Source organism: Mesoplodon bidens (assembly GCF_964165515.1).
Source record: "Mesoplodon bidens genome assembly, chromosome: 1".
Taxonomy (NCBI): domain Eukaryota; kingdom Metazoa; phylum Chordata; class Mammalia; order Artiodactyla; family Ziphiidae; genus Mesoplodon; species Mesoplodon bidens.
Genome location: NC_138176.1, coordinates 195,378,950 through 195,406,770, shown reverse-complemented (window position 1 = coordinate 195,406,770; position 27,821 = coordinate 195,378,950). Strand labels below are relative to the sequence as shown.

General features: G+C 38.9%; 1 protein-coding gene across 2 annotated transcripts in view; it reads right to left on the bottom strand.

The window, feature by feature from the left end:
• KLHL2 (kelch like family member 2) overlaps window positions 1–27,821 on the bottom strand; it is a 124,836-nt gene that overhangs the window by 74,683 nt on the left and 22,332 nt on the right. For both annotated transcript variants that reach the window (XM_081238333.1, XM_081238332.1), the window contains exons 3-4: window positions 23,201–23,307; window positions 6,667–6,788 (exon numbers count right to left, since the gene is read on the bottom strand). In XM_081238333.1, coding sequence (XP_081094459.1) covers window positions 6,667–6,788; window positions 23,201–23,307 — 229 coding nt within the window. The remainder of the gene's footprint in view (window positions 1–6,666; window positions 6,789–23,200; window positions 23,308–27,821) is intronic.

Below are 27,821 nucleotides of genomic sequence, written 5' to 3'. Positions count from 1 at the left end.
AGTCCTAAACTAATCCTGACCAAGACTGCAAAGTTTATTAGGAGCCTAATCAATGATTATGGTCCGTCATTAATCCTGCTGCGCTAAATGTGGTGTGCTCCCCCAAAGCACCCCCATGCTTACCAAGCCACAATGTGAACCCTAAAGCCCCACAGAACTGAGCATGACCCCAGATTCTGGGTTTGCTGTCCGTTCCCTAACAGACACCACAATCCCAAACTTACTTAGCTCTGGTCATTACAACTGCCTAGCCCTTACCAAGTCTCTTTCCAGACAAGCCAGGAGCTGTACGCCCGGATCACTGTTCACTCAGGGGAGCTCTTCCTGAATCAAAGACATTGTCATCAGCCTAACAGTAGGCACCAGCACAAGACCCTGCTGCCATGCATCCTGAAGCACCTCATTCATACCTGAATTTGTCACTCATCCTTGAACATTTTAATTTGGAATTCATGCCACCCTCAATTTAAAAAATATTCATTGAGTGCTTGCCACCTGCCCTGCCCCAAATTACACCCTTATTCCTAGCCCCATTTATTTCTGGCTCAAGCCTCAATCCCAACCGGGCTCTTAATGAAGTCCCAGCATGTCTCACCTCTATATAAACTAGTTATCTAATCACAGTGTTCCACGAGGTCTTATATATAAGAAAGAACAGAATCATCCCCCTTTTTCAGACAAGAAAATCAGGCTCAGAGAGGTTAAGGGATATGGACAAGGTCACACGGCATTTAAATAGCAAAGCCAAGATTCAAATTCAGTTTAAGTCTATACTCTCTCCATTACGTTTTGTTCCTTGTTCATTTTTTGTAGCATCAGGACCATCATCAGCATAGGCCTGACTACTCAGCAAATATTCTGTCAATGTCTGTTTAACTCAGAGGGTGTCTTCAATGTCCATTTTTAAAATAAATATCCATCAACAGGAATCTCATTTCAATGTTTATTTATACAATGCAGAAATACAGCAAAAGCACCCTTTACCAACCTCCCCGTTCAACCTACTGGCCTGACTAACCAACTCTCCCACACCCTCTGTACACTCTAACAGGCTTACACACTTCTACCGCTCCTCTCCAGCTGAGAGGCAACTCATCAACTCATGCATGTTAGGTTTGCTCCCAATTTGTTTGGAACACTTGCACTTGTTACTAAAATTATATAACTTGAATAAATATATGTAATCCAATGACATGTGCATGTAAAAAGAGAGCTTTTCTAAGAAAACTAACTTGATTGCTTTAGAATGATTTGATCAATGTGTTACCACAAAAAAATTTCTCAATCAAATTAGACATGTGAGGAATGTCAGAGAAAGCGTATAGTCCGAAGATGACTTTGCATTGAGATTTCTTTTCAAGTGTCTGAGCTCTCGCCGCACTTTAAAAGCCCTGGGTAGTTAGAGCTGATGTACCAGTGTGGTGTGGTATGTGCAAGAACAAGCGTGTGGCTCTCCAAGCAGCGGGCCATACTTAGTTTTACAACGAAAGACTAGCATACAATTGTACAGTTACATGTTTGGGGTTAAAATAAAATATTTAGGGTATAGAAGTACTCTTTTTTAACCGTTTCTCCCCTTCAGCCTTTTTATGATTAAGTGGTCAACCATATCAACAGGACTCCTACCATGGAAGCCCCTCCTACGATGCCCTCCTTTCAGGAGCCCTCAGGGGTAGAAGGCTCCACAATGACACGCTGCTGTCACTTCTGGTCCCATCTCAAACAACAAACACCCTGCCCCACACCACCAAGGAAATGGACACACGAGCTTCGATCTTCTCCCGTACTGAGGTTGTGTTAAACACTCTAGGGTGTTTATTACCAATAATTAATTTTAACTATCTCTTGAAAAACTCTTGTTTAAATTCTGTTCCTTTTTTGAACGAAACTGAGTTATCTGTAATGAGGTGGATGGAGCCACAGTCTGTCACACAGAGTGAAGTTAGTCAGAAAGAGAAAAACAAATGCCATATGCTAATGCACATATATGGAGTCTAAAAAACGGTACTGATGAACCTAGCAGCAGGGTAGGAATAAAGAGGCAGATGTAGAGAATGGACTTGAGGACACAGGGCGGGTAGGGGAAGCTGGGATGAAGTGAGAGAGTAGCACTGACATATATACACGACCAAATGTAAAACAGATAGCTAGTGGGAAGCAGCCGCATAGCACAGGGAGATCAGCGCGGTGCTTTGTGACGACCTAGAGGGGTGGGACAGGGAAGATGGGAGGGAGGCTCAAGAGGGAGGGGATATGGGGATATATGTATACATACAGCTGATTCACTTTGTTGTACAGCAGAAACTAACTCTACATTGTAAAGCAATTATACTTCAACAAAAATATTTAAAAATAAATAAATAAATAAATTCTGCTCTTTTTTTAAAGAGATGAGATTTTCTATCTCAAATAATTCCAGTTTATGCAACATAAAGTTTAAACAGTTCATGAACTGTTTAAAACCCATCCATTCAAAATTATCAGATGCTTCTTCAATTCTGAGATGATAAAAGTTCTAATGTAGACAGAACCTATAGATGAACACTTATAATATTAATTTGGGAATAAGATCATTTACTTACATTGGCACTGTCTATTAATAGCCTTACCTTAGTTTTTCACACTTACATCAGGTGAAAAACTCTTATCTACTTTTAGCAAGCCAAAACAAACGCCCAAAAGCTGAGAAGTAAAAACATATGTAACAAAACCACAAATTTAGCAATAAAGTAAATGTTTAAAAAAATTCAAGATCCTTTAGGATTCTCCAAAATGTTCATCAACACATCAAATGAAGAATAATAAACCTTCAATAATTTGGGGGATACTGAAAAAATTTTTTTCAGTTATAAATGTACTTTTATTTTTGAATATACAAACTCTCTTTTTCAATAACACTAGTAGTTAATGACAACTTAATAGTTGCTGTGTGATGCTGAACTAATTACTTAACCTTCCTGAGTTTCCTCATTTGCAAAATAGAGTAATACCTATCTAATATGCTGGTGAATATCAACTAAGACATACGTAAAATGCCTAGCACACAGGTGAAGATAAACCCATGTGAAAACCCTTCAAATACACACACACAAACACACACACAAAGTCAAGTATTCTTAATGGGGAAGGTGGGAGGGGACAAAGTACATGCATTCTCTGAACATGTATGTGAAACTTCATGCATATATACTTTAGTGCCCTTTACTTGGGAAAGAGTTCAGTTTTTCATTAGCTTCTCAAAGGAGTCCATGACCCCAAAAAAGTTTACCTCCTTTTATAGTAGGCTTTGGCTTTATTTTCTTTGGTCCCAAATATATAAAGTTTATAATATTTGATTGGATACTTTAAACACAAGTAATTTAAATTATTCAACAGCAACAACAGCAAAAAAATTCAATTAAAGTGTGGTCATGGTAAAATATGTATTCTCCTTTTATTTCTCTTTTTAAAAAAAATTCATTTGGCTCAAAATATTCCCCAACGTTACCATAATTAAAAGCAACCATCCAAACTCAAAATCAAAGTTTGAAAACCTAAACAAAAGAACAGCAATAACAAAAGAAAAAAATAATCAGGAAACCCTAAACAACCAGAATTAAAACCCTATTACTTATATAATAAAATGACAATTGTCCCTTCTTTAGAGTTAATCTTTCAAACTACTTCATTCCTTCATTTTGACTCAAAGTTAACAATATTCACTTCAAACAGTTATTATATATATTTTAAATCTATGTAATAAGGAGACTGTGTAGTATCACAGAAGGGACCCTTAACTAGGTATCAGGGAAAACAGGGTTATGGTCCTGTTCTGTCACCAACTGACTCTAAGACAGCTGGACCTCAGCATTCTATGGCACTATGCTTCTACATAAAAACATGCAGTCCCAAAGTAGAAGACTAAGATACCTGCTAGCCTAAGACTATACTTTATTACTAAAACAGAAATGTACAAAAGGGAGGTTACCTGACAAGAGATTTGATTCTAGGTCTAATGAGAAAATATACCGACAACAATAAACCTTTGAATTACAGAAAGTTCCGTCCCCACTGTCAACACTCTCAGAGCAGATATACTCAGAGCAGAGCTTCTAGTTGGGGCCATTTAAAACTTTAGCTTCACATTAATAAGAATAACGATACCTCCCCAGAACTGCTCCTTTCCTTAAGGTGAACAGCACTTAGAAGAAAGATTTAACAAAGTACAGACAGACAAAAATACACAAAATAGAGGAAAGAGCAGCTTAGTGTGTCTTTATAGGTAAGCCCTTACTCTGTATTTCAAAAAAAAATACTTGTTATGGGGCTTCCCTGGTTGCACAGTGGTTAAGAATCCACCTACCAATGCAGAGGACACGGGTTCAAGCCCTGGTCCGGGAAGATCCCCCATGCCACGAAGCAACTAAGCCCATGCGCCACAACTACTGAGCCTGTGCTCTAGAACCCACTAGCCACAACTACTGAGCCCACGTGCCACAACTACTGAAGCTCGTGTGCCCAAAAGCCCATGCTCCACAACAAGACAAGCCACCACAATAAAAAGCCCGCACACCACAACGAAGAGTAGCCCCCACTTGTCGCAACTAGAGAAAGCCCACGTGCAGCAATGAAGACCCAATGCAGCCAAAAATAAATTAATAAAATAAATAAATTAAAAAAATAATAATAGAAAGAATTTTTAAAAATACTTGTTATGGAAAAGGTAGCTTATTTTAATCAATTTTATTTCCAAACTGACTTCTGCAAAACAAGTATTTTTCAATGGAGTATAAAATAAGGCTTTATATTCAAGATACCCCTACAGTGAAGAAACATCCCTCTTCCAAAAAGCAACAAAAACAATGTGAATGTTAAGCATTTAATGAGTCTGCCAAATACAACTCTTTCAATGTATTCCTGTAAGAGCTAGCAATATACACAAGGGCAAATTAGCAGGGCAAGAGGTTTTCTGAAAGGTGTGATGACAGGGCTGGAACATGACAGTTATTAAAAGAAACATGAGAAGCGTTCTCCCAGTTCCTCACAGGCCAATGTCTCTACTGCAAGAGCTACTACAAACAGCATTCAGAGCTGAATTCACACACTCCAGTCTTGTAGGCCTAAACCACCTTTTGCAATTTTCCCCCATGTGACACATTATGTGAATCAAAGAAACCAATCAGTAATTCATTTACTGAAGGTCAGATACAGGGTACAGTGAGACTCAGGCACTCAAATGAATAAAAAGAAGGAGCAAAAGAAACCCAAGATAAGGGTCTTGTTGAAACCAATGCCCCAGAATCCAGCAAATAGCACACCTGTACAGAAAAGACCAGAATGAGATGACACATACTAAACATTTTCCTCCATGTTAAAAAAAGGTTCACGTAGCATCTGATTCACACCTTTGTACATGACTTCAGGATCAACCAAGGCTTTTCAAATGCTTTACCTCATGAATGGGACTTCTAAGCAGAGGTTAACTGAGGCCATCTAAGGATCACCAGGAGGCCTTACCACTGCCAGTATTTAAGATTTAATAACAGCATGCTCTAACAGTTAAAGTGAAAAGATCTGTCTCCAAATTCAAATATTTTGCAGCATATTTCAACTTTCCTATTTGCACAAGTAGAATTTAGAGATTATTTCTTAAGAAGTTAGTCCTAGTTCTTTTTGCTGTCCTCAAAATACAGTCTACCTATTGGAAGGAGTATAAATAAATACAAACTTTTAGATGGCAACTTGGCATATCTATCAAATTAAAACATGAATGTACCTTTTGATCCAGCTATTATATGTTGAGGAATCTATCCCATGAAATTTTTGGATGGAAATATAAAAATGTTCATTCACTGCAACATTTTTGGAAAGGTGAAAAATCATATATGCTGATTAACATACAGGACACCACACAGAAGAATGAGCTGGACTCATATGTATTGACATGTAAAGAACTCCAAGACACTTTGTTCAGGGAAAAAAGCAAAGTTACAGAACAACAGGTATAGTAAAAGTATACTTATGTCAAGAAAATTGTGTGTGTGTGTGTGTGTGTGTGTGTGTAACTACATAGAAAATATTCTTAAAGATTAACACCAAACAGATAACAGAGGCTACCCTCTGGGGAAAGAGAGTAAATCACAGAGTGTGGGACTGGTGAGTGCAAAGAGAAGTACAGTTTTAGAGGGACTTTCACTTTCTATTCCACATCCACCTGTATTAGTTAAACATTTACATCATATATATAAAACATTTGTTCTTTATAGAAAGTAAGAGAGGTGCGATGCCAAATTTTAACTAAAATCTAGAATCACTAATAGAGGATGCTGAAATAGTCAAAGAAGTAAAGGCTGTTGTCCGCCAAAAACACCCTTTACAGACTTAACCTTCTAGGGAATAAAGGAAAATATGGGTAGCACTGTAGTTATAAATGAACATGACCATGTCTTCATAAAAGAACAAGCATCATTCAGAGAGCTAAAGGATTTGTATCTTAGAACTTTAAGAATATAAAAGATACTGAAGTCAGTATCTAAAAAGCTATAATCATTATAATGTCTCTTAAAAATATAGTTTTAACAACAAATTCTATTACTTTTGTACAAAGTGTCTATGTATAGGTATGCCCTTTTGCATTAGAACACTGACATGTGTAAAGGATTAAGTGATATGGGGCGTCACCCTTACCTGTACATTCTCTTCTGTCACCTGAATCTCCGCCGTGTAAACATAGTCAATCAGCATCCTCAGGGTCCAGCCGTCCACCTCCTTGATTCGAACTCTCTTTGCTCGGCTCTCACTCATCTCACCTGAAACACAAGGAGCAAGGCTGACGCTGCAGCAGACACCCAGCAGGAAGACCAAAACCCAGTCAGACGGCCACTCACTGTATTCAGGAGGCAACATGGTCAGCCACTTCAGCAGGCCCACAACATTCCCCTACCTCCCCTAAAAGCTTACCTGAGGAAACCATACAAGGTACTTCTGTTACCCACTTGTACCTGGAAATCACATCATGGCAATGAATATGCCACGTGTCCAACTGCATGAACTCTTAATACCTGTAGAATTATAGGTTCAGGACCCAATGCCGTCCATGCCTTTTTTTGGTCCAATGTGTGGACAAAGAATGTCGCCTGCCATAGCAGTAAACAAAGGATGTTGCAGCCATCAGCCATTGCAGGCCACCCCAAACTGTGCACCATGAGGGGATTCAGAATGTGAAAAAAAAAAATAGGATACTGGCCCTAGATAGTTAAGGTGTGTATCAAAGGAATGATTTCAATGAGCCTAGAAGCTTGTTATCTTCCCATACATAGAAAAGTGCTAAATTTATTAACTTGTCTGGTTTTCTTTAATTAACAATAATCTTTTGATGTTCCAACTACCTGGTTCTTTTGCAAAAGCTCCTACATATTCTGGCTCCTCCCTGACCTCTTTGGAGCAGTCCCTCAGAGAGATCTGAGAGGCTGCCTCCTGGGCTGAAGTCCTCCGAAAGTCCGCTGAATAAAACAATTCGCAGCTTCTCGGGTGTGCATTTTTTTAGTTGACAATGCTTTAGAGCAGTTTCTTTTCCTTTTGAATTTCTATTCAAGACTAGAACACAGCGTTACCCCGTGAGGCTAACTTCCAAGTTCCCGGCACTCACTCACAAGCACGCCAGTGCCCGCCCCTGCCCTCTGGGAAGACACACCTCTCAGATAGGAAACAACCAGAACACAAATTACAGAAGATGCCCAGGAAATGCAAGACAAAAGAGGAGTCTTAAAGAGGTAAGTCAATGGCCAAGGCAAATGGTAATGGGCCTTCTAGCCCAAGTTCCGTTCCTATTTGTCATCTGCAGCAACTTCATCCTGAAGTCAATTCCATACCAGCATTTATTACTAAAGCCAGATGCCCTTCTATATCACTGCCTGCTAAATAAGTGGTACAAGACCTCCCTCTTACTATCCACTGAACTAGTTAAGCATTCAGGGATCATAAATAAGATCCTCTCTTGTATAAAGAAATGGGGAAGCAGAAAAGAGAAGGGATGGCCCCTAAACCCAGGAGACTCATGGAAAGTTACTTGGGCACATATGTGCGGACATAAAATGGCCCAAGAATAGGGAAACATAAGCAATTGAATGGGGAAGGAAAACTCAATTAAAAACAAGACAGTCTAAAAATAATGTTGAGTGTTAGAGGACACCTAAGCAAAAAGGTTTAGTTCTACATTCATCAGGTTTCAAAGATAAAGGAAGTATGAAAAACAATGCCACCATCCCTCACCTGTTAGAAAAACAAGACAATGGCCTCAAGATTTCTTGAAAGTTCATTTCTTTTTCAGGTACGGTATACTGTCAGTAACGATAAATTATCAGAAAAGTCTATAGGAACCCATAATTATACAAAATTCCTTTGCAAACATAAACACTGGGAAGAGAGAAATAATAATAGTGATGTATATTTAACTACCTGCTTCCCTGGAGATTCTCTCTGAAAAAAGCTCAAAAAAAGCTGTTCTCCTAAGAGCTAAAATATCTGAAAAACTATTATGCTACTTCCCAGGGGGGAAAACACCCACTGGTATTACAAGGGAAGAGAGAAAGGTGATGATACGCTCCTGTTATGTGCCTATATAGCAGGAGGACAAGGGATTGGGCTATGTATCTGCTGCCTCAGCACGTTTTTTTGCTTTTTGGTTTTTTTTTTCCTTTCATGAAAAAGGGGAAAGCATGTTTTTTTCCCCCTTAAAGAAAGGGGTGAAAAAAGTAGGGGCGAGGAATATGGAAACATAATTCTTCATCTACATATAAGGCACCTTCCTCTGTCCTAGTCTCTCTGGATCTTGTAGCTAGATGGGATTTGTGTCATCTGAAAGCTCTTTTGTGGTGAAGTGAGGACACTTTGGTAATTCCCACTTGGATTTTAGTGAAAGGCCACTCTAATTCATCTCTAGGGCCCCTGCGATGTGCAAAGCCCCACAGGGCCCGGGGCCACACAAGCATAAAGCCATGTACTTAGTTCTCAAGGAATTCACTCCCCAGGACTTAGGTATGATTTAGACAAAAACAAGTTTGACTTTAATTTACATTTATGACTGAAAAATTATCAGTTCTCTGCCAAGCAGTTTTTAATATTATAGTTTTTAAGGTATTGCTATAAGATGCACTGTGCTGATTCATACATTCCTTAAGTGTCATTTTTAATATTAATTATTTCTCTCCCAAGAAAACTGTATCTACTTCCAACAAATTCTCTCTCTATCACATACTGCTTTAGAAATGCTTTAAATAATTTACAAAACAAATAGCTTGCCGCAGACTGTGTTAATAGTTTAAAAATTCCAGTAACTACGAAGAATCAAAACACATACCAAAGAGAGTTGTAAAAGCTACTTAGAGCTAATTCTAGTTGTTAAATATTATCTTACTTCTGTCCTTTGCTGTGTTTATAGAGGAGATTTATTTTTGATAATGAGTTTTGTTTTTCTTTCTTTCTTATTTTTTTTTTTTTTTGGCCGTGCCATGTGGCTTGTGGGATCTTGGTTCTCTGACTAGGGACTGAACCCAGGCCCACAGCAGTGAAAACGCCAAGTCATAACCACTGGACCACCAAGGAATTCCTGATAATGAATTTTAAAAAGATACCCAATGGGGCTTCCCTGGTGGCGCAGTGGTTGAGAGTCCGCCTGCCGATGCAGGGAACACGGGTTTGTGCCCCGGTCCGGGAAGATCCCACATGTCGCGGAGCCGGTGGGCCCGTGGGCCATGGCCGCTGAGTCTGCGTGTCTGGAGCCTGTGCTCCTCAACGGGAGAGGCCACAATAGTGAGAGGCCCGCGTACCGCAAAAAAAAAAAAAAAAAAAACCATACCCAATGATACTGTAAAGAGTTTAATCTCGTAACATTTTTTTAACTTCCTGTCTTAGTGTTCTTCTCCTGTGTTTAATCATGTTTTATAGAACTGAAGCTATACTATGATATCCACACAGATATCGCCACCCTCACCTCCTCTCCATCCCTCCTGCCGCTGTGCCACCTCTTCCTTCTTCCTCACCTCCAGGATGGACTCCATACATCTGACCATAGCACTAAAAAGCCTTCAGCTACTCCCAGTCCAGGCATGCAGGCCTGTCCATGTCCCACCCCTGCCTCGCTATCCAGCCTCCTCTCTCTCTCTCTCCCACTTCTAGTCTTAATTTATATAAGGAAGGAACTTTGTGTAGTTTCCCATACACACCCAGCAATTTCCTACCTCGATGCCTCTGTCGAGCTTCCTCATCTCTGTCTCCCCATGCCCTCATTCCCCAGGCTAACTCCCACATATTCTTAGAGATTCAGCTGGAACCTCTCCAAGCAGCCTTGCCTGCTGATGACCCAAGGCTGGGTTAGGTTCTCACCCTAGGTTACCTCCTGCAAATCCACTCTGTCATAATAATATCTGGTTCTCCCCACCTGGATTCTTGAGCTTCCTGAGAGCAGAGATGACATCTTTCTTACCTCTGTATCCCACAGTGCCTGACATATGGTAGATACCCAATAAATAATGGCTGTTTGAATGAATGACTAGAAAAGCGAAAAGTAAAACAAGTACCAATTTTTTTTTTTTTTTTGCGGTACGCGGGCCTCTCACTGTTGTGGCCTCTCCCGTTGCGGAGCACAGGCTCTGGACGCACAGGCTCAGTGGCCATGGCTCACAGGCCCAGCTGCTCCGCGGCATGTGGGATCCTCCCGGACCGGGGCACGATCCCGTGTCCCCTGCATCAGCAGGCGGACTCCCAACCACTGCGCCACCAGGGAAGCCCACAAGTACCAATTTTAAATGTAGCACCTTTACTTAACACAATTACTAACACTTAAGTTAGTCTTGAATATGGGTATTCTAGCTCTGAAGGATTTCAGTCAACAAACATTTATTGAACATCCACTATACAGGCCGAACTAAGCACTTTCACTAATGAACACTGCACCATCTCTACTGTTTTTGAGAAAAGAAATGAAGTCCTCCAAATCGTAAAAGCTTACGGACACGTGTATGGATAGAAACATTTCCATCTCAAGGACCTTAATCAGGACTCCTGAAGCCCAGAACAAACTGGTGACTGTATTTACCCATTCTGAAGTTCTAAAAAGTGAACAGGTTTAAGAGGGCAAACCCTAGGATCAATTAAAAACTCATGTGACTCTAATTTCAGTTATTGCTCAGCACATAAATGGAAAAAATAATAAAAATATAATACAGTACACTTTATACTATGTTGAAACCCTAAGAATTGAATGACAAGTTTACAGCCACATTTAATTAATAAATTTTATTACATTACTCTTCAAGTTATACTTGTCACCTACTCCAATCATTGTTGCCCTTTTGCTCATTATTAGTTTCAGGTTACAAAGAAGCTACTGACACAATGGTATCTTCATTCTGGCAAGATGACCCGAATGCCCCTGCCAGGCACTGGCTATGGTGGCATGGTACATAATTCCCCAATTCTACAACTAATCTAAGGCAAACATGGTAACTACATTACCCCACCAGTTTGGCTCTAGTTTGAGTAACTTCTGGAACAGGTTTCCCAGTTCCTAAAAGAAAAATAGGAAAGAGACAACCCCTCTCCTTCCTTGAGATGTTGGGTCCACTCTCGTAGGCATCTTGCATTCATGGGGGAAGCAACCATAGGATAAAATTTTTAGTGAGGACAGCCGGGTGGCGAGACAGAAGGAAGAGGATCCCTGATGACCCGATCATAGCTGGTGCCCAGCCTATTTTCCAGTTATGAGAGAATATATTCCCTTGCTACTTAAACCAGCTTAAGGGGAGTTTTCTGTTATATGCAGACTAAAGTTATATGCACTTTATGTGCAATGCCCTATTTAATGTTCTTCACAGCAGTCAGCGATATAAGAAATTACCTTTTCTTTATGTTTCCTCTCTAACCATTCCTCCTCTCCCCAAAGCCTAGGATAACACCTAGCACACAGAAGATGCTCAATGAGTACTCCTTCATTAAGGAAAGCACAAATCTTAGACAAATAAAACATGCACACAACTTTTAAAATATCTCACATCTTAATCATTCAAATGACAATCTGTCGTTTCCTATTCTAATTTACCTTATTAAATCATGTTCAATGTGACAAAAGAAATTATCAAAAAGCACCCCCAAAAAAAGAAGAGTGAAAATAAAAATACAGTATTTCCCACTAGATTTCAGATATTTTAGCCTGTGGCACCACAGAAGCCTCAAATATATTTGTTAAGAAAAACGGCATTTTAAATGCCACATTTGTACACAAACAAGTAATTTAAAAACACAAGAACTCAGGACTTCCCTGAAGGTCCATGGTTAAGGGACCATGCTTCCTTTGCAGGGGACATAGGTTCGATCCCTGGTAGGGTAACTAAGATCCCGCATGCCACGTGGCATGGCCAAAAAAACCCAAACAAAACCAAAAAAGGATGATAAAATAAATAAATAAATAAAAACACAGGAACGCAATTTGATCTATTCTTTCTCAAGTAACAGTTAAACAACCTGGCCTTGATCTAAATTGGCCCGTATTTCACAAAAGAAAAACCTGTGACTACATCACAGAATTACTTTTCACCTCCCTTCTTCTACCCAAATACTTGGAACTACAATAAGAGAATTCTTTTTTAGGTGATATAATCTGAATGAAACATTCACCTACAGTTTAGGGGAGATGAAAAACAAGGGCCAAAAAGAATATCTGTAGAGTCCCCATTTCCTAATAGGCGAGTCACAGGGAACAAGAGGAGTACAAGGCAGCCCTGTGCCACTGCAGACACTTCTGCTTACTGCTGATCACTGAGCCAGAGTACACAAACATCACGGTGTGTGATGGGATGGAAGCACGCCAAGGTCTACTTGTGGGCCTCGCCATATTTTTTATGACAGATAATATAAATATAATAGGACTTCAGACCAGGAAAACAGATAAACAATGGGCTCACAGTCTAGCAAATCTTAAATGAATATATGTACACTAAACCACCTAGACCAGATTTTCATGTCTTCTTTGGGTAAAAAATCTAAAGTAATCTCTGCCAAACTGCTGACTATTTAGTGGATTCAAAAGAAGAAAATGAACAAAGATTGCCAGAAAGGTAAATAGCATCCATTGCTGAAGAACCATAGAAGTCTAGCCTACTAAGCAAATGAAAAGATGCTCAACACCATTAGTCATTAGGGAAGTGCAAATTAAAACTATAAGAGATGCCATTTCACACCCATTAGAATGACCACAATTGAAAAAACAAAAAAGATAGCAACAAGTGTTGGCAAGGACGTAGAGAAAGGGGAACAGTCATACATAACATAGGAATATAAAATGATGCAGCCACTTGGGGAAATAGCATAGCAATTTTTTTAAAGTTAAATATAAATTTACCATATGACCCAGGAATTCCACACATAGGTATCTACCACCATGAGACATTTGTCCACACAAAGAACTGCACATGAATGTTCATAGCAGCATTATTCTTTATTTTAATTTTAATTTTATTTTTGGCTGCGTTGGGTCTTCATTGCTGCACGTGAGCTTTCTCTAGTTGTGGCAAGCAGGGGCTACTCTTCGTTGCAGTGCGCAGGCTTCTCACTACAGTGGCTTCTCTTGTTGCGGAGCATGGGCTCCAGGCACACAGGCTTCAGTAGCTGTGGGGCGCAGGCTCAGTAGTTGTGGCTTGCAGGCACTAGAGCACAGGCTCAGTAGTTGTGGCTCACAGGCTTAGCTGCTCCGCGGCATGTGGGATCTTCCCAGACCAGGGATCAAACACATGTCCCTTCATTGGCAGGTGGATTCTTAACCACCAAGGAAGTGCCACCAAGGAAGTCCCCAGCATTATTCTTAATAGCCAAAAACTGGAAACAACGTAAATGTCCATCAGCTGGTAAATGAATAGTCAAAATGTGCCATTTTCATACAATGGAATTTACTTAGCAATAAAAAGGAACAGACTGATGATACATACTATGACATGGATGAACCTCAAAATTATTATGTGGGAACAAAAATGTTCTAAAGTTGATTTATGGTGATGGAAGTACTACTCAGTAAATTTACTAAAAATCACTACAATATAAAATATGCCTCAATAAAGTTGTAAAAAAATCACAATTGAGGTACTCAATTCACATTTTATATGTGTCAGAAATTAACACAGAATCCCTATTTTGTATCTACTTTAGCACCTAGCAATCTAAGATTTGACCAAGTATTCTCAGGCAGAAACAGGTTGAACTGCAAGGACCCACCCACCAGTTAACTGAGATACATACTTAGGAATACTTATATAATCAAGACATCTTCAGGGCCTCATTCCCATCATTAAGCAAAACTCACTTATTCAGAAATTGCGTGTTAGCTGAAACATGAAGAGGTGAGAACCATTAGGCAAAAAAAAAAAAAAAAGAGAGAGAGAAAACAAAAAAGAAAGAAAAGAGGGAAGCTGAAATATAGTTCAGATTCTTAAGTAAACAGAGAAGAAAAATAGAGACATAATGAGATCTCCTATCTCCAGCATCCACGTCTCTGGATGTCAGAGGCTCAGGGAGTCTGCAGACTCTAAGTATCATCTTTTGAAGGGAAAGGAAACTAACCCTGATCTTGTAATTTTAAGTTAATCACTACATTTTGTAACTGGAAAATAAAACATTTATCAAAAAAAGTCTAGTGTAAGACATTTCCAATCTTATAGTCTTACAATATAAAGACATTTAGGAATTGAGGGTAAAAAATAATAATGATAATCATGATAATTACTGCCAACATTAATTGAACATTTCCTATGTGCCAAATAAAGGGCTAACATACATGATCTCACTTAATCTTTATAAGAATCCTAGGACGTAAATATTATCATCCCCATTTTCCAGAACAGGAAACTGAAGCCCAGACTGATGAAGTGATTAATGATCCCAAAGATCCAGTAACTCTGCCAAGGAAGTGGCAGTAACAGTGTCACCTGAAGGAAGGCCACTTACAGGGACAGCACTTTACTAGTGAATTCCTAAATTAGGCCAATGCAGATCAAATACTCCTTTTGCAAACTAGAGATTCTGTTTAGAAAAGACTTCAGGAGTAATAAATAAGATGTAAACCAAAAGACTGAAGTGAATCCACAACATGAAAATTTGACTAACCCCATTTCAACTTTTCGAATCAGCCTCAGCTGAAGGCACCCTCCCCAAATCACTTGCCCAACTTGGCTCACAGCCCCTCTACTATCTTTCCTAAATTCTTGATTATTTAATTCAGTTCGGAACAGCCAGAACGTAATAGGCTGAAGAGTAAGGTGCCTCCAGGCTCCTCTCTAGTCCCAAAACACTAAGCCCATTCTCTCCACATTGCTTTCTGCACTTTTCTTCATCTGTGTAAACCTTTACATTCATTATGTTTCAAGAAATGTCAGATTCCCTTCTCTCAATGCTGCCCATCACAGTCCTCATCATCTGTATTACTCCTTTGCACACACAGATCTTCCATAAACTATTATGTATTTAAAGTGTGCACATCTCATTTCCCCAGTGATATAATAAACTACTGGGGCAGGAAGTATGCTAATATTGTTTTGTATTCCTTGAAGTATCTAGCAAAATGTTAGACCCAGGATATATTTAAGTTTCTAAAGTATGAATAGATTTGTATTTGTGCTTTTTTTCTATAACTGTATATGTATTTACAAGTATTTATTTGTCCTACCAATAATCTAAGATTATAAGCTCATTGTTGGAACAGATAACAACTTCATATCCTTGTACAGTACTGCATGTTTAAATTTTATTTTTTTAAGAATGAGGTTAAGGGAGGGTGTGGCCAGGTGGCAGAGTAGGAAGACCTGGAGCTCACCAGCTCCTACAGGCACACCAAATTACAACTACTCACAGAGCAACTATAAATGAGAATGACCTGAAGACTAGCAGAGATTTCCCATAACTAAAGACATAGAAAAGGAACCACAATGAGAAGGATAGAAGGGGCAATGACATGACCTAGTCAAGACCCACTCACCCAGGTCAGCAACCCACAAACAAGATGATAATCACAATTACAGAGATTCTCCCCAAAGATCAAGGGTTCTGAGCCCCACATTGGACTCCCCAGTCCAGGCATCCTACACCGAGAAGACAAGCCCCCAGAACATCTGGCTTTGAAGGCCAGAAGGGCTTGGCTACATGAGAGCAAGAGGGCTGTAGGAGACAGAGACTCATCTGTTAAGGGTGTGTGCAAAATCTCATACACTCTGAGACCCAGGACAGAGGCAGTAGTTTGAAAGGAGCCTGGGTCAGACCTATTTTCTGATCTCAGAGAGCCTCCCAGAGAGGCAAGAGCTCACCCTGGGGTCACTGATGCTGGTGGCAGCCATTTTGGGGAGCTCATTCTTCCACAAGGACACTGGTGCTAGCAAGTGCCATTTTGGGGTCCACCCTATAGACTATTAGTGCCAGGGGCTTACCTTCACACCAGTGGGCTGGCGGCAGCTGTGTGCCCCAACCAGACCATGCAGACAGCCACGTGGGAAGCCTACCCCACCCTCCAGCCTGACCACAGCCACTGTGCAAGGCACAGCCTTGAAGCCAACCAGGCCAGGGGCCAGCCTGCCTACCAGACCGCCCACAGTACTCTTCCCACCACAACAGAAGGGGTCACACAGCCCACACAGGGGGTACCCCTAGAGCATACAGCTCTGAACAGGAGGGGAGTGAGCTGCTGGGCCCCACAGGATGTCAACTGCATAAGGCCACCTCTCCAAGATCCAGAAACTTAACCAATCTACCTGATACACAGAAATAAATACAGAAAATTGGGCAAAATGATGAGAGAGCAAAATATGTTCTAAACAAAGGAACAAGAGAAAACCTCAGAAAAAGAACTAAATGAAATGGAGAAAAGCAATCTACTTGATAAAGAATTCTAGGTAATGATCATTAAGATGCTCCACAAACTTGGGAGAAGAATTGGATGAACACAGTGAGAATTTTAACTAAGTAGTTAGAAAATACAAAGACGCCCCAAACAGACCCGAAGATAAAATAACCAGAAAAAAAAAAAAAAAAAAAAAACTAGAAGTAATGAACAGTATACTAGATGATACAGAGGAGTGGAATAGCAATCTGGAAGACAGACTAGTGGAAATCACCCAAGATGAACAGAAAAAAAAAGAATTTGAAAAAATGAGGGTAGTTTAAGAGACCTCTGGGACAACATCAAGCATACTAACATTCACATTATAGGGGTACCAGAAGAAGAGAGAAAAGGGTAGAGAACTTACTTGAGGAAATAGCAGATGAAAACTTCCTTAACCTAGGGAAGGAAACAGACATCCAGGTAGAGGAAGTACAGAGTCCCAAACAAGAAGAACTGAAAGAGGTCCACACCACAACACATTATAATTAAAATGGCAAAAATTAAGGATAAAGAGAAAATCTTAAAAGCAGCAAGAGAATGCCCACAGACTGTCAACTGACTTTTCAGCAGAAACTTAACAGGCCAGGAGGACGGCCATGATATATTTCAAGTGATGAAAGGATAAAATGTACACCACAAATGCTCTATCTGCAAGACTCTCATTCAGATTTGAAGGACAGAGAAAGAGCTTTGCAGACAAGCAAAAGCTAAAACACCACTAAACCAGCTTTACAAGAAACATTCAAGGGATCTCTCTAAGTGAAAAAGAAAAGACCACAATTAGAAACATGAAAATTAGGAAAGGAAAATTCTCACTGGTAAAGGCAAACATTTAGTAAAAGTCGTAGATCAACAACTTATAAAGATAGAAGGAAGGTTAAAAGTCAAGTCATCTATATTCACAATAAATAATTCAGGGGTACACAAAACAAAAAGATGTAAAATATGACATCAAAAACATTAAATATGGGGAGGTGAAAGTAAAAATACAGGGTTGTTACAATGCATTAGAACTGAAGAGATCCTCAACTTAAAACAATCACATATATAGATACACATAGGTTGTTATATATGAACCTTATGGTAATAATAAACCAAAAGCCTTTAATAGATGTATACACACAAAAAAAAAAGAAAAAGAAAGGAATCCAAACATAACACTAAAGAGAGTCATCAAGTCACAAGAGAGGAGAGCAAAAGAAAAAAGGAACAAGAGAACCATAAAAACGACCAGAAAACAATTAACAAAGTGGCAATAAGTACATACTTATCAATAATTACTTTAAAAGTAAATGAACAAACTGCTCTGATCAAAAGACAGAGTGGCCAAATGGATTAAAAAACAAGACCCATCTATATGCTACCTATAGGAGACTCACTTCCAATCTAAAGACACACACAGACTAAAAATGAAGGGATGGAAAAAGTATTCCACATAAATGCAAATGAAAAGAAAGCTGGGATAGCAAATGTACATCAGACAAGGCAGACTTTCTTTTTTTTTATTTCAGTTTATTTTTTATACAGCAGGTTCTTATTAGTTATCTATTTTATACATATTAGTGTATATATGCCAATCCCAATCTCCCAATTCATCCCACCACCACCACCCCCCACCCCCGCTTCCCCCCTTGGTGTCCATATGTTGTTCGCTACATCTGTGTCTCTATAGACAAGACAGACTTTAAAACAAAGATGTTACCAAGAGACAAAGAAGGACATTACCATTTAATGATCAAGGGATCAATCCAAGAAGCAGATACAACAACTGTAAATGTATATGCACCCAACATAGGAGCATCTAAATACATTAAGCAAATACAGGTAAACATAAAGGGAGAAACTGACAGTAATACAGTAATAGTAGGGGACTTCAACACCCCATTTACATCTATGGACAGATCATCCAGAAAAAAAATCAATATGGAAACATGGCATTAAATGACACATTAGACTAGACAGATTTCATAAATATTGATATATATAGAACATTTCAACCTAAAGCAGTAGAATACACATACTTTTCAAGTGCACATGGAACATTCTTCAGGACAGATCCCATGCCACAAACTAAATCTGAATAAATTTAAGATAACTGAAGTCATATCAATGGTATGAGCAGAGAAATCAACTACAAGAAAAAAAATGAAAAAACACAAACACATGGAGTCTAAACAATATGCTACTGAACAACCAACGGGTCACTGAAGAAATTAAAAGGAAAAAAAAAAATCTGGAGACAAATGAAAAAGAAACACATTCCAAACACAACAACACAACAATCCAAAATCTATGGAACACAGCAAAAGCTGTTCTAAGAGGAAAGTTTACAGCCATACAAGCATACCTCAGGAAACAAGAAAAATCTCAAAACAATCTAAACTTACACCTGAAGGAACCAGAAAAAGAAGAATAAACAAAACCTAAAGTTAGTAGAAGGAAAGAAATAATAAATATCAGTGCAGAAATAAATTAAATAAAGACTAAAAAAACAGAAAAGATCGATGAAAGAGCTGGTTCTTTGAAAAAATACACAAAATTAATAAACCTTTAGCCAGACTCATAAGAAAAAGAGAAGGCCCAATAAATAATCCAGAAATGAAAGAGAAATTACAAATGAAACCACAGAAATACATAGGATCATTAGAGATTACTTCGAACAATTATACGTCAACAAAATGAACAATTTACAATAGATATATTCCTAGGTACAATCTCCCAAGACTGAATCAGGAAGAAACAGAAAATATGAGCAGACCGGTTACCAGTAATGAAATTGAATCAGTAATTTAGAAAACTACCAACAAACAAAAGTCCAGGAGCAGTAGGTGAATTCTACCAAACATTTAAAGAGTTAACACCTATTCTTCTCAAACTATTCCAAAAAAATTGAAGATGAAGGAACACTTTGGAACACATTCTATAAGGCCAGCATCACCTTAACAAAAAACAGGCAAAAACACCACAAAAAAGTAGAATTACAGGCCAATATCACTGATGAACACAGATGCAAATATTCTCAAAATACTAGCAAACTGAATTCAACAATACATCAAAAGAATCATATACCATATCAAGTGGAATTTACCCTAGGGATGCAAGGATGGTTCAATATCCACAAATCAACCAATGTGATACACCACATTAACAAACTGAAGAATAAAAATGATATGATCATATCAATAGATGCAGAAAAAGCTACTGATAAAATTCAACATCCATTTATAATAAAAACTCTCTAGAAAGCAGGCATAGAGGGGACCTACCTCAATATAATAAAGGCCATATATGACAAGCCCACTGTTAATATCATACTCAATTATGAAAAGCTGAGAGCATTTCCTCTAAGATCAGGAACAAAACAAGGATGTCCACTCTCACCACTTTTATTCAACATAGTTTTGGAAGTCCTGGCCACAGCAATCAGAGAAGAAAAATAAATAAAAGGAATCCAAATTGGAAAGAAAGAAGTAAAACTGTCACTGTCTGCAGAGGACATGATACCATATATAGAAAATCCTAATGATGCCACTAAAAAGATCAGAATTAATAAATGAATTCAGTAAAGATCCAGGATAAAAATGTAATACAGATATCTGTTGTGTTTCTATACACTAATAACAAACTATCAGAAAGCGAAATTAAACAATCTCATTAACAATTTCATCTAAAAGAATACCTAGGAATAAATATAACCAAAGAGGCAAAAAACTTGTACTTTGAAAGCTATAAGACACTGATGAAAGAAACTGAAGATGACACAAACAAATGGAAAGATATACTGTGCTCATGGGGTGGAAGAATTAATATTGTTAAAATGACCATAAACCCTAAGGCAATCTACAGATTCAGTGCAATCCCTATCAAAATACCCATGACATTTTTCACGGAACTAGAACAAATAATTCTAAAATTTGTATGGAAACACAAAAGACCCCAAATACCCAAAGCAATCTTGGGAAAGGAGAACAAAGGTAGAGGTATCATGCTCCCTGATTTCAAATTATACTACAAAGCTATAGTAATCAAAACAGTCTGGTATTGGCACACACAAAAAAGATACATAGATCAATGTAACAGAATAGAGAATAGAGAAATAAATCCAAGCTTATATGGTCAATTAATCTCCAACAAAGGAGGCAATGGGGAATAGATAGTCTCTTCGATAAACGATGCTGGGAAATGTGGACAGCTACATGCAAAAGAATCAAACTGGACTACTTTCTAACACCATGCACAAAAATAAACTCAAAATGGATTAAAAACTTAAATGTAAGACCTGAAACCATAAAAGTCCTAAAAGAAAACATAGGCAGCAGGTCTTAGCAATATTTTTTGGATCTTTCTCCTCAGGCAATGGCAAAAAAGCAAAAATGAACAAATGGTACTACATGAAACTAAAAAGTTTTTGCACAGCAAAGGAAACTATCAACAAAGGCAGCCTACCAAATGGAAGGAGGTATTTGCAAATGAACTACCCAATAAGGAGTTTCTATCCAAAATATACAAAGAACTCATACAACTCAACAACAACAACAACAAAAAAATTGAAAAATGGGAGGAGTACTTGTATACACATTTTTCCAAAGAAGACATACAGATGGCCAACAGACATGTGAAAAGATAGTCAGCATCACTAATCACCAGGGAAATGCAAATCAAAACCAGAATGAGATACTACCTCATACCTGTCAGAATGGCTATTTTCAAGAAGATAACAAATAACAAATATCGGTGAGGATGTAAAGAAAAGGAAACCCTTGTGTACTGTTTGTGGGATTGTAAACTGGTACTACCACTATGGAAAACAGTATGGAGGTTCCTCAAAAAATTAAAAATAGAACTACCATATGATCCAGAAATTCCACTTCTGAAGAAAACAAAAACAGTAATTGGAAAGATATGTGCACCCCTATGTTCACCACAGCATTATTTACAATAGCTAACAAATGGAAGCAACCTGTGTCCATTGATAGATAAATGGATAAAGAAGATGTGGTGTATGTGTGTGTGTGTATATATATATATATATATATATATATATATATATATACAATGGAATATTAATAGGCTTAAAAAAGAATGAAATCTTGCCATTTGCAACAACATGGATGGACCTAGAGGGTATCATGCTAAGTGCAATAAGTCAGACAGAGAATACAAGTATCAAATGATTTCATATGTGAAATAAAAACATAAATAAATAAAATAAAATGAAAACAGACTCAACAGATACAGAGAACAAACGGGGAGAACAAACAGTTCACAGAGGGGAGTATGGTGGGGGTGGGGTCGGGTGGGAGAATTAGGTGAATAGTTAAGTGATACAAACCTCCAGTTATAACGTAAATAAGCCATGGGGATGTAATATGCAGCATAAGGACAATAATATTATAGTAACTTTGTATGGGGACAGATGGTTAAAGGACTTATCATGGTGATCATTTCATAAAGCACACAAATGTCAAACCATTACATAGTGCTCCTGAAACATAATATTGTACATCAACTATATTTTTAAAGGCTTCCAGTGTGGCAGGCACAAATTGCTTTTTTGCCAGAGATATTAAAATCATTTTATGTATTTTTACAGTTGCCTAAGTATCCACTCTATTTTCTTATATTTCTTTTTTTTTTTTTTTTTTTTTTTTTTTGCGGTACGTGGGCCTCTCACTGTTGTGGCCTCTCCCGTTGCGGAGCACAGGCTCCGGATGCACAGGCTCAGCGGCCATGGCTCACGGGCCCAGCTGCTCCGCGGCATATGGGATCCTCCCGGACCGGGGCACGAACCCGTATCCCCTGCATCGGCAGGCGGACTCTCAACCACTGTGCCACCAGGGAGGCCCATATTTTCTTATATTTCTGAATCAAAAGGCATTAAATAAACATCTCTTTGTTCACTAGAAACACTGGATGAGGCAAATGTGAAAATCATTTGAAGAAATGTGAAACAGTAAAAGCAATTTACTTTTGTCAAAATAAGAAAGTGCCAAAGGCTGTTATAAATGGCAAGAAGGCAAACTTAGCCAATATATGCAAATATAAATGTGAAGGGGGGAAACTGAGCATAAAATTGCATTTGTAGGTAACATATACATGTATGTAATGGACACATGTGTGTACACAACACCATTACAAGAATGAAAAACAAAGATGAGGAGTAATTTAAAACAAAGCAAGAGCATTTTCTTCCATTACAATGCTTAACTTCATAACAATAAAATGTTAATAAGGAAAGAAAATATGGAAAGAAAAGCCCAGATCTGTATACATTTTATAAACATCCATAACTAAAACATTTCATACCTGTAAACATGGCGTGAAAGTAAGGACTACAGGCGGCCAGCACCACTCTGTGAGCAGAGATTTCCATGTCTTCAGCCACAATCGTGACATCACACAGCAAATTCTGACTGTTTACAAAACAGGGAGAGAATAATTTTAATGATAACAAGAGTAAGTGTATTGAACACCCTATGCAAAAATTTTACAGTAAAAGCCCAATTTTCTGAAGTTAAGACTAAAAATTGCCATCCTTAAAAACAGGATACCCAAACACGAAGAACATAGAAAACAGTCATGACATAGGCCAACATACCTTGGCCCTCACTCAGAATCTTGCCTTTGTTTAACAGAGAAATCTTTCCAAACTTGATTACTGATTTCTCAACCTAATAAAAATTACTGGTAGCAAACCATTAATGGGGTGTAAAAGGGGAGGCTGTTTGCATTAAGAACTGCATCAGCAGGAGTGGCAGATGGTGGTATGACACTAAGATAAAGACAAAATAAAACACATGGAGAAAACTAAATTGGGTCAAAGTATCAAAACTATACAGACATAGGGCTTCCCTGGTGGCGCAGTGGTTGGGAGTCCGCCTGCCGATGCAGGGGACATGGGTTCGTGCCCCGGTCTGGGAGGATCCCACATGCCGCGGAGCAGCTGGGCCCGTGAGCCATGGCCGCTGAGCCTGCGCGTCCAGAGGCTGTGCTCCGCAACGGGGGAGGCCACGGCAGTGAGAGGCCCGCGTACCGCAAAAAAACAAACAAACAAACAAACTATACAGACATAGAAAATGCCCTGGGTCATCAAGCAAAGGTAAAATTACATTCAGCTACACCTGCTGCTTGAAAGGAGTTTGAGCATTTGAAGTTTAACTTAATCAGAACATTTTCCCAATGCAAAATATCTCATTCTTCAAGGTCAGAAAACATTACCACACATAAAATTAAATGTAATTTTAATGCTGTGCCCTGTAAGTTGAAGTACGGGTCACGATGCCATATGAGACATCAGGCAGGCCACGTGTTAGACTCAAGAGGTGGCCATCACTTAGCTGTAGTTCCTCCAGATCACTGTGGAAAACTGACAAAGTCTACAGTCTGCTCTGCGCAGATAAAATCATTCTGCAATTCTATGAATTCCATGGGTTCACAAGTTAAGCAGGGGGAACTCAGTGGTGTTTTCAGGAAGGTGTTATACAGGAGCTCCACCCGCATGTACTACTTCACTTAGACCCTACCAAAACCTTATGAGATTCATGTTATTGTGATTTTTACCCTTAAAATGTATAGCTGGGGAAACCAAGGAAAAGATGAAGAAGCAGCCTGAAGTCACCACTAGTGGCAATGCCAGGATTCAAATCTATGGAGTCTGGCTCACAAAACCATCTAAAGCTATGTGGTTTTAAGACTTGTTAAAGCTTGAATAAAACAGGGAATAGAAAGAAAGAAACAACACCCAATTATTATTTGACATACTGTATACTAGAAGCTATTTTTTAAAGTTCTATATATAGTTTATAAAAGGGCCAGTTTTAGTGGGGTTTTAGCACTACCTCTACAAGAATAGTTAGAAAAAATCAAATTCAACAAAGTCCTGCAAGATCATCTCTGCCATTAAGGAGACTAGTAGAAAGGACTGACAATGCAAGGATTACAGGACAAAGTGGAAAGCGCCAGAATGAAGATGCTAGGGGAACAGGGGAGCATCTAAATCAGACTGGGGGTCAGAAAAGGTGTCCTGCAGCTACTGCCCTTGGCCGAGTTCTAAACACAAGTAAGTGTTAGTTGGATGGAAAAGGACAAGAGAACCCCACACAGAGAGAACAGCAGATGCTGCTGGACAGAGACATGAAGCAGCAAAGCACAACGGGGTGTGTAGCACAAGAAGCATGGGCGAGAAGGAGAAGAGGGATGCTGGGGTCAGCAGGGCCATCTAGGTTTCCTACGGTGACCAGGTCATCTGGACACAGCTCAAACGTAAGTCAAGTGCATCTTTATGTCTATTTTCCTTTTGTCAATAATCCTTCCTAGTGTTCTGGTTTCAAGATGGAACTCAAGTGGAATTACACTTGAATGCCTCCAAATCACATAATTAATTCTATTCAACTTCAATTATAATTACTCATTGATCCAAACCTTCTAGCATAACACCCGCTGGCTATCACATAATTATCTTGGCCTTACTGGCTTATTAGCTGATGTTAGTTAACTAATAGAGTAAAAACACTGCCAAACCAGTATGCAGCCACACCCTGGGTTAGGTCACATGGAGTCTAATGCCACATTATAGATCAAGGACATGCTTAGTTTTAGTGTTCAATTTTTTATCTTTCTGTCTCTAGCAATAACATGTTTTTAAAGCAGCACTCACAGACTAGAGAGATTTGACCAACCTTTCTTATCATTCAGCCAGCGTGTGTCTGTTGACTCTGGCCCTCACCTCTTCATTCCAAGTGTGCATGCTCACAAGAAGCTGAATGACTTTAGGTGAGGAGAAGAGGGCTACAAATAAAATCCGGCAATAAAAATGACAGAAACTTGTTTTAGCAGCCCATACCCAAAGTCTACAGGGTGAGTTTATATTCCTATTATGTGAAATCTAATGAGGGAATGGACTATAGAAGGAAAAGTCTTTCAGAATAATGGTATAAATAAAGTTGCTACTTAGCAAAATCCGAATTTATTCACTCATTCATCAAATATCTAAAGTGCGTACTGGGCACCGGGGACTATGTCAGTTTACCACAGCAAACAAGACAATGTCCATGATAGCAAGGAGTTTACAGTGGAGCTGGGGAAAGAGACAAGCTGACAGGTACTTACAAAATGAACTGATAGCTATTAGGGCAAGTGTGGGGTGTTTGAGTACACAGGAGACAGGTCAAGCCCAAACATACAGGAAAGCTTTGGAAAGAAAACTGCTTCTAAGCTCAAGTCTGGAGAATAACAGGAGTTACACAGGCCTTATGTAAAACTCAAATGACACAGAAAAAAAGATAGGCACTCATCTCCCAAGTGAAACATCATGAAAATCGGTCCTTCTCAAGAAAAAAATTGCTTTGAAAATGAATCATATCCAAATATATCTAGACACCCTTTGGTTTTCTGATATCAAATGAATGAATTCCTAAGACTAGAAAACCCTATCACTGCTGTATATACAGAAGCCTCCCTTAATCATGGTGGATGCATTCCAAGACCTCCAGTGGATCCCTAAAACCACAGATAGTACCGAAACCTATATGTACCATGTTATTTCCTACACATACATACCCATGATAAAGTTCAATTTATAAATTAGGCACAGTAAGAGATTAACAGTAACTAGTAATAAAATACAACAATGATAACTATACTGTAATAAAAGTTATGTGAATGTAACCTCTCTCTCGAAATATCTTACTAAACAAATTTAATGCCTTCTCTATCTTAACTAAGCAATTATCATGCCCTGTGGCTGTAACTTTCATAGTTTGAGGTTCAACAGCAAAAGTAGCATAAATTTCTTTTTCCTTTTTCACTATTTCACAGATAGAAGATTCCTTCTTACCATAGATCTTTAGCAACCTCAGCATATGATTCTTTTTCTTTTCTTACTAAGTCAAGAACATTCACCCCTTTCACTTAAAGGAAGTAGTTTACAGCATATTTTTGGCACATCTGAATTGCCAGAATCACTTCTCCTGTGCTTTGGGGCCATTATGAGTTAAAATAAGGGTCACTTGAACACAAGCACTGTGATACTGCAACAGTCAACCTGATAACCAAGAAGGCTAACAGCCGGGACACACTGGACAGAGGGATGATTCATGTCTCAAGTGGAATGGAGCAGGACAGTGAGATTTCATCACACTACTCAGAACAGTACTCAATTTAAAACTTATGAATTGTTTACTTCTGGAATTTTCCATTTAATATTTTCAGAGTGTGGTTGACTACAGTAACTAAAATCTTGGATAAGGAGGGACTAATGTGTATCTTCTTAAAGTAAAATGTGCCATTAGGCTCTGAGATATCTAAAATAATTGGTAGTTTCACAAAACAAGAATTTACTTTCTACTGGAAGTGGGGGTGGCGGAGAGATTACATAGATAGCATCTGTCCACCTTTCCTCCTCAGGTGCCAGGCTGTGTGAGATCTGGAGGCACCTCCTGCCACATGGAGCAGAATCAGAATAACGGCTGAGGTTCTAGGCTGCTGAGATGAGCTTTAGCCAGAGTCCACAGAGCAAACGCAAGCCACAGCCTTGGAACATGCCCAAAGGCATCTTTGGAGCAGCATCAGTGTTAGGATAAAGAAACAAGAGCAAGACAGAAAAAGAAGTTAGGCAAGAGGTCAGAAGCCAAGAAAGTTAAAACCTAGTGAGGAAGCACAGGATGAGCCAGATGTGGAGCTGCTGATCAGCTACTTCATCAGGTTCTGGCTGCTCAGGAAGAAGGGAGGTGGGGAATGAAAACAAGCCGTTTTAAAGGTGAAAGGCTTCCTGATCACTGACTTAAATCAGTTATATTTAACCAAACCTCCAAAACCCGACAGTGTCATTTACAGACAAGGGAGATGCAACCTAGCTAAAATGTCAATAATCTTGAAGAGCAACACAACTCCATAACAAGTGTCACCACCATCACCTTCTTCATCTGAA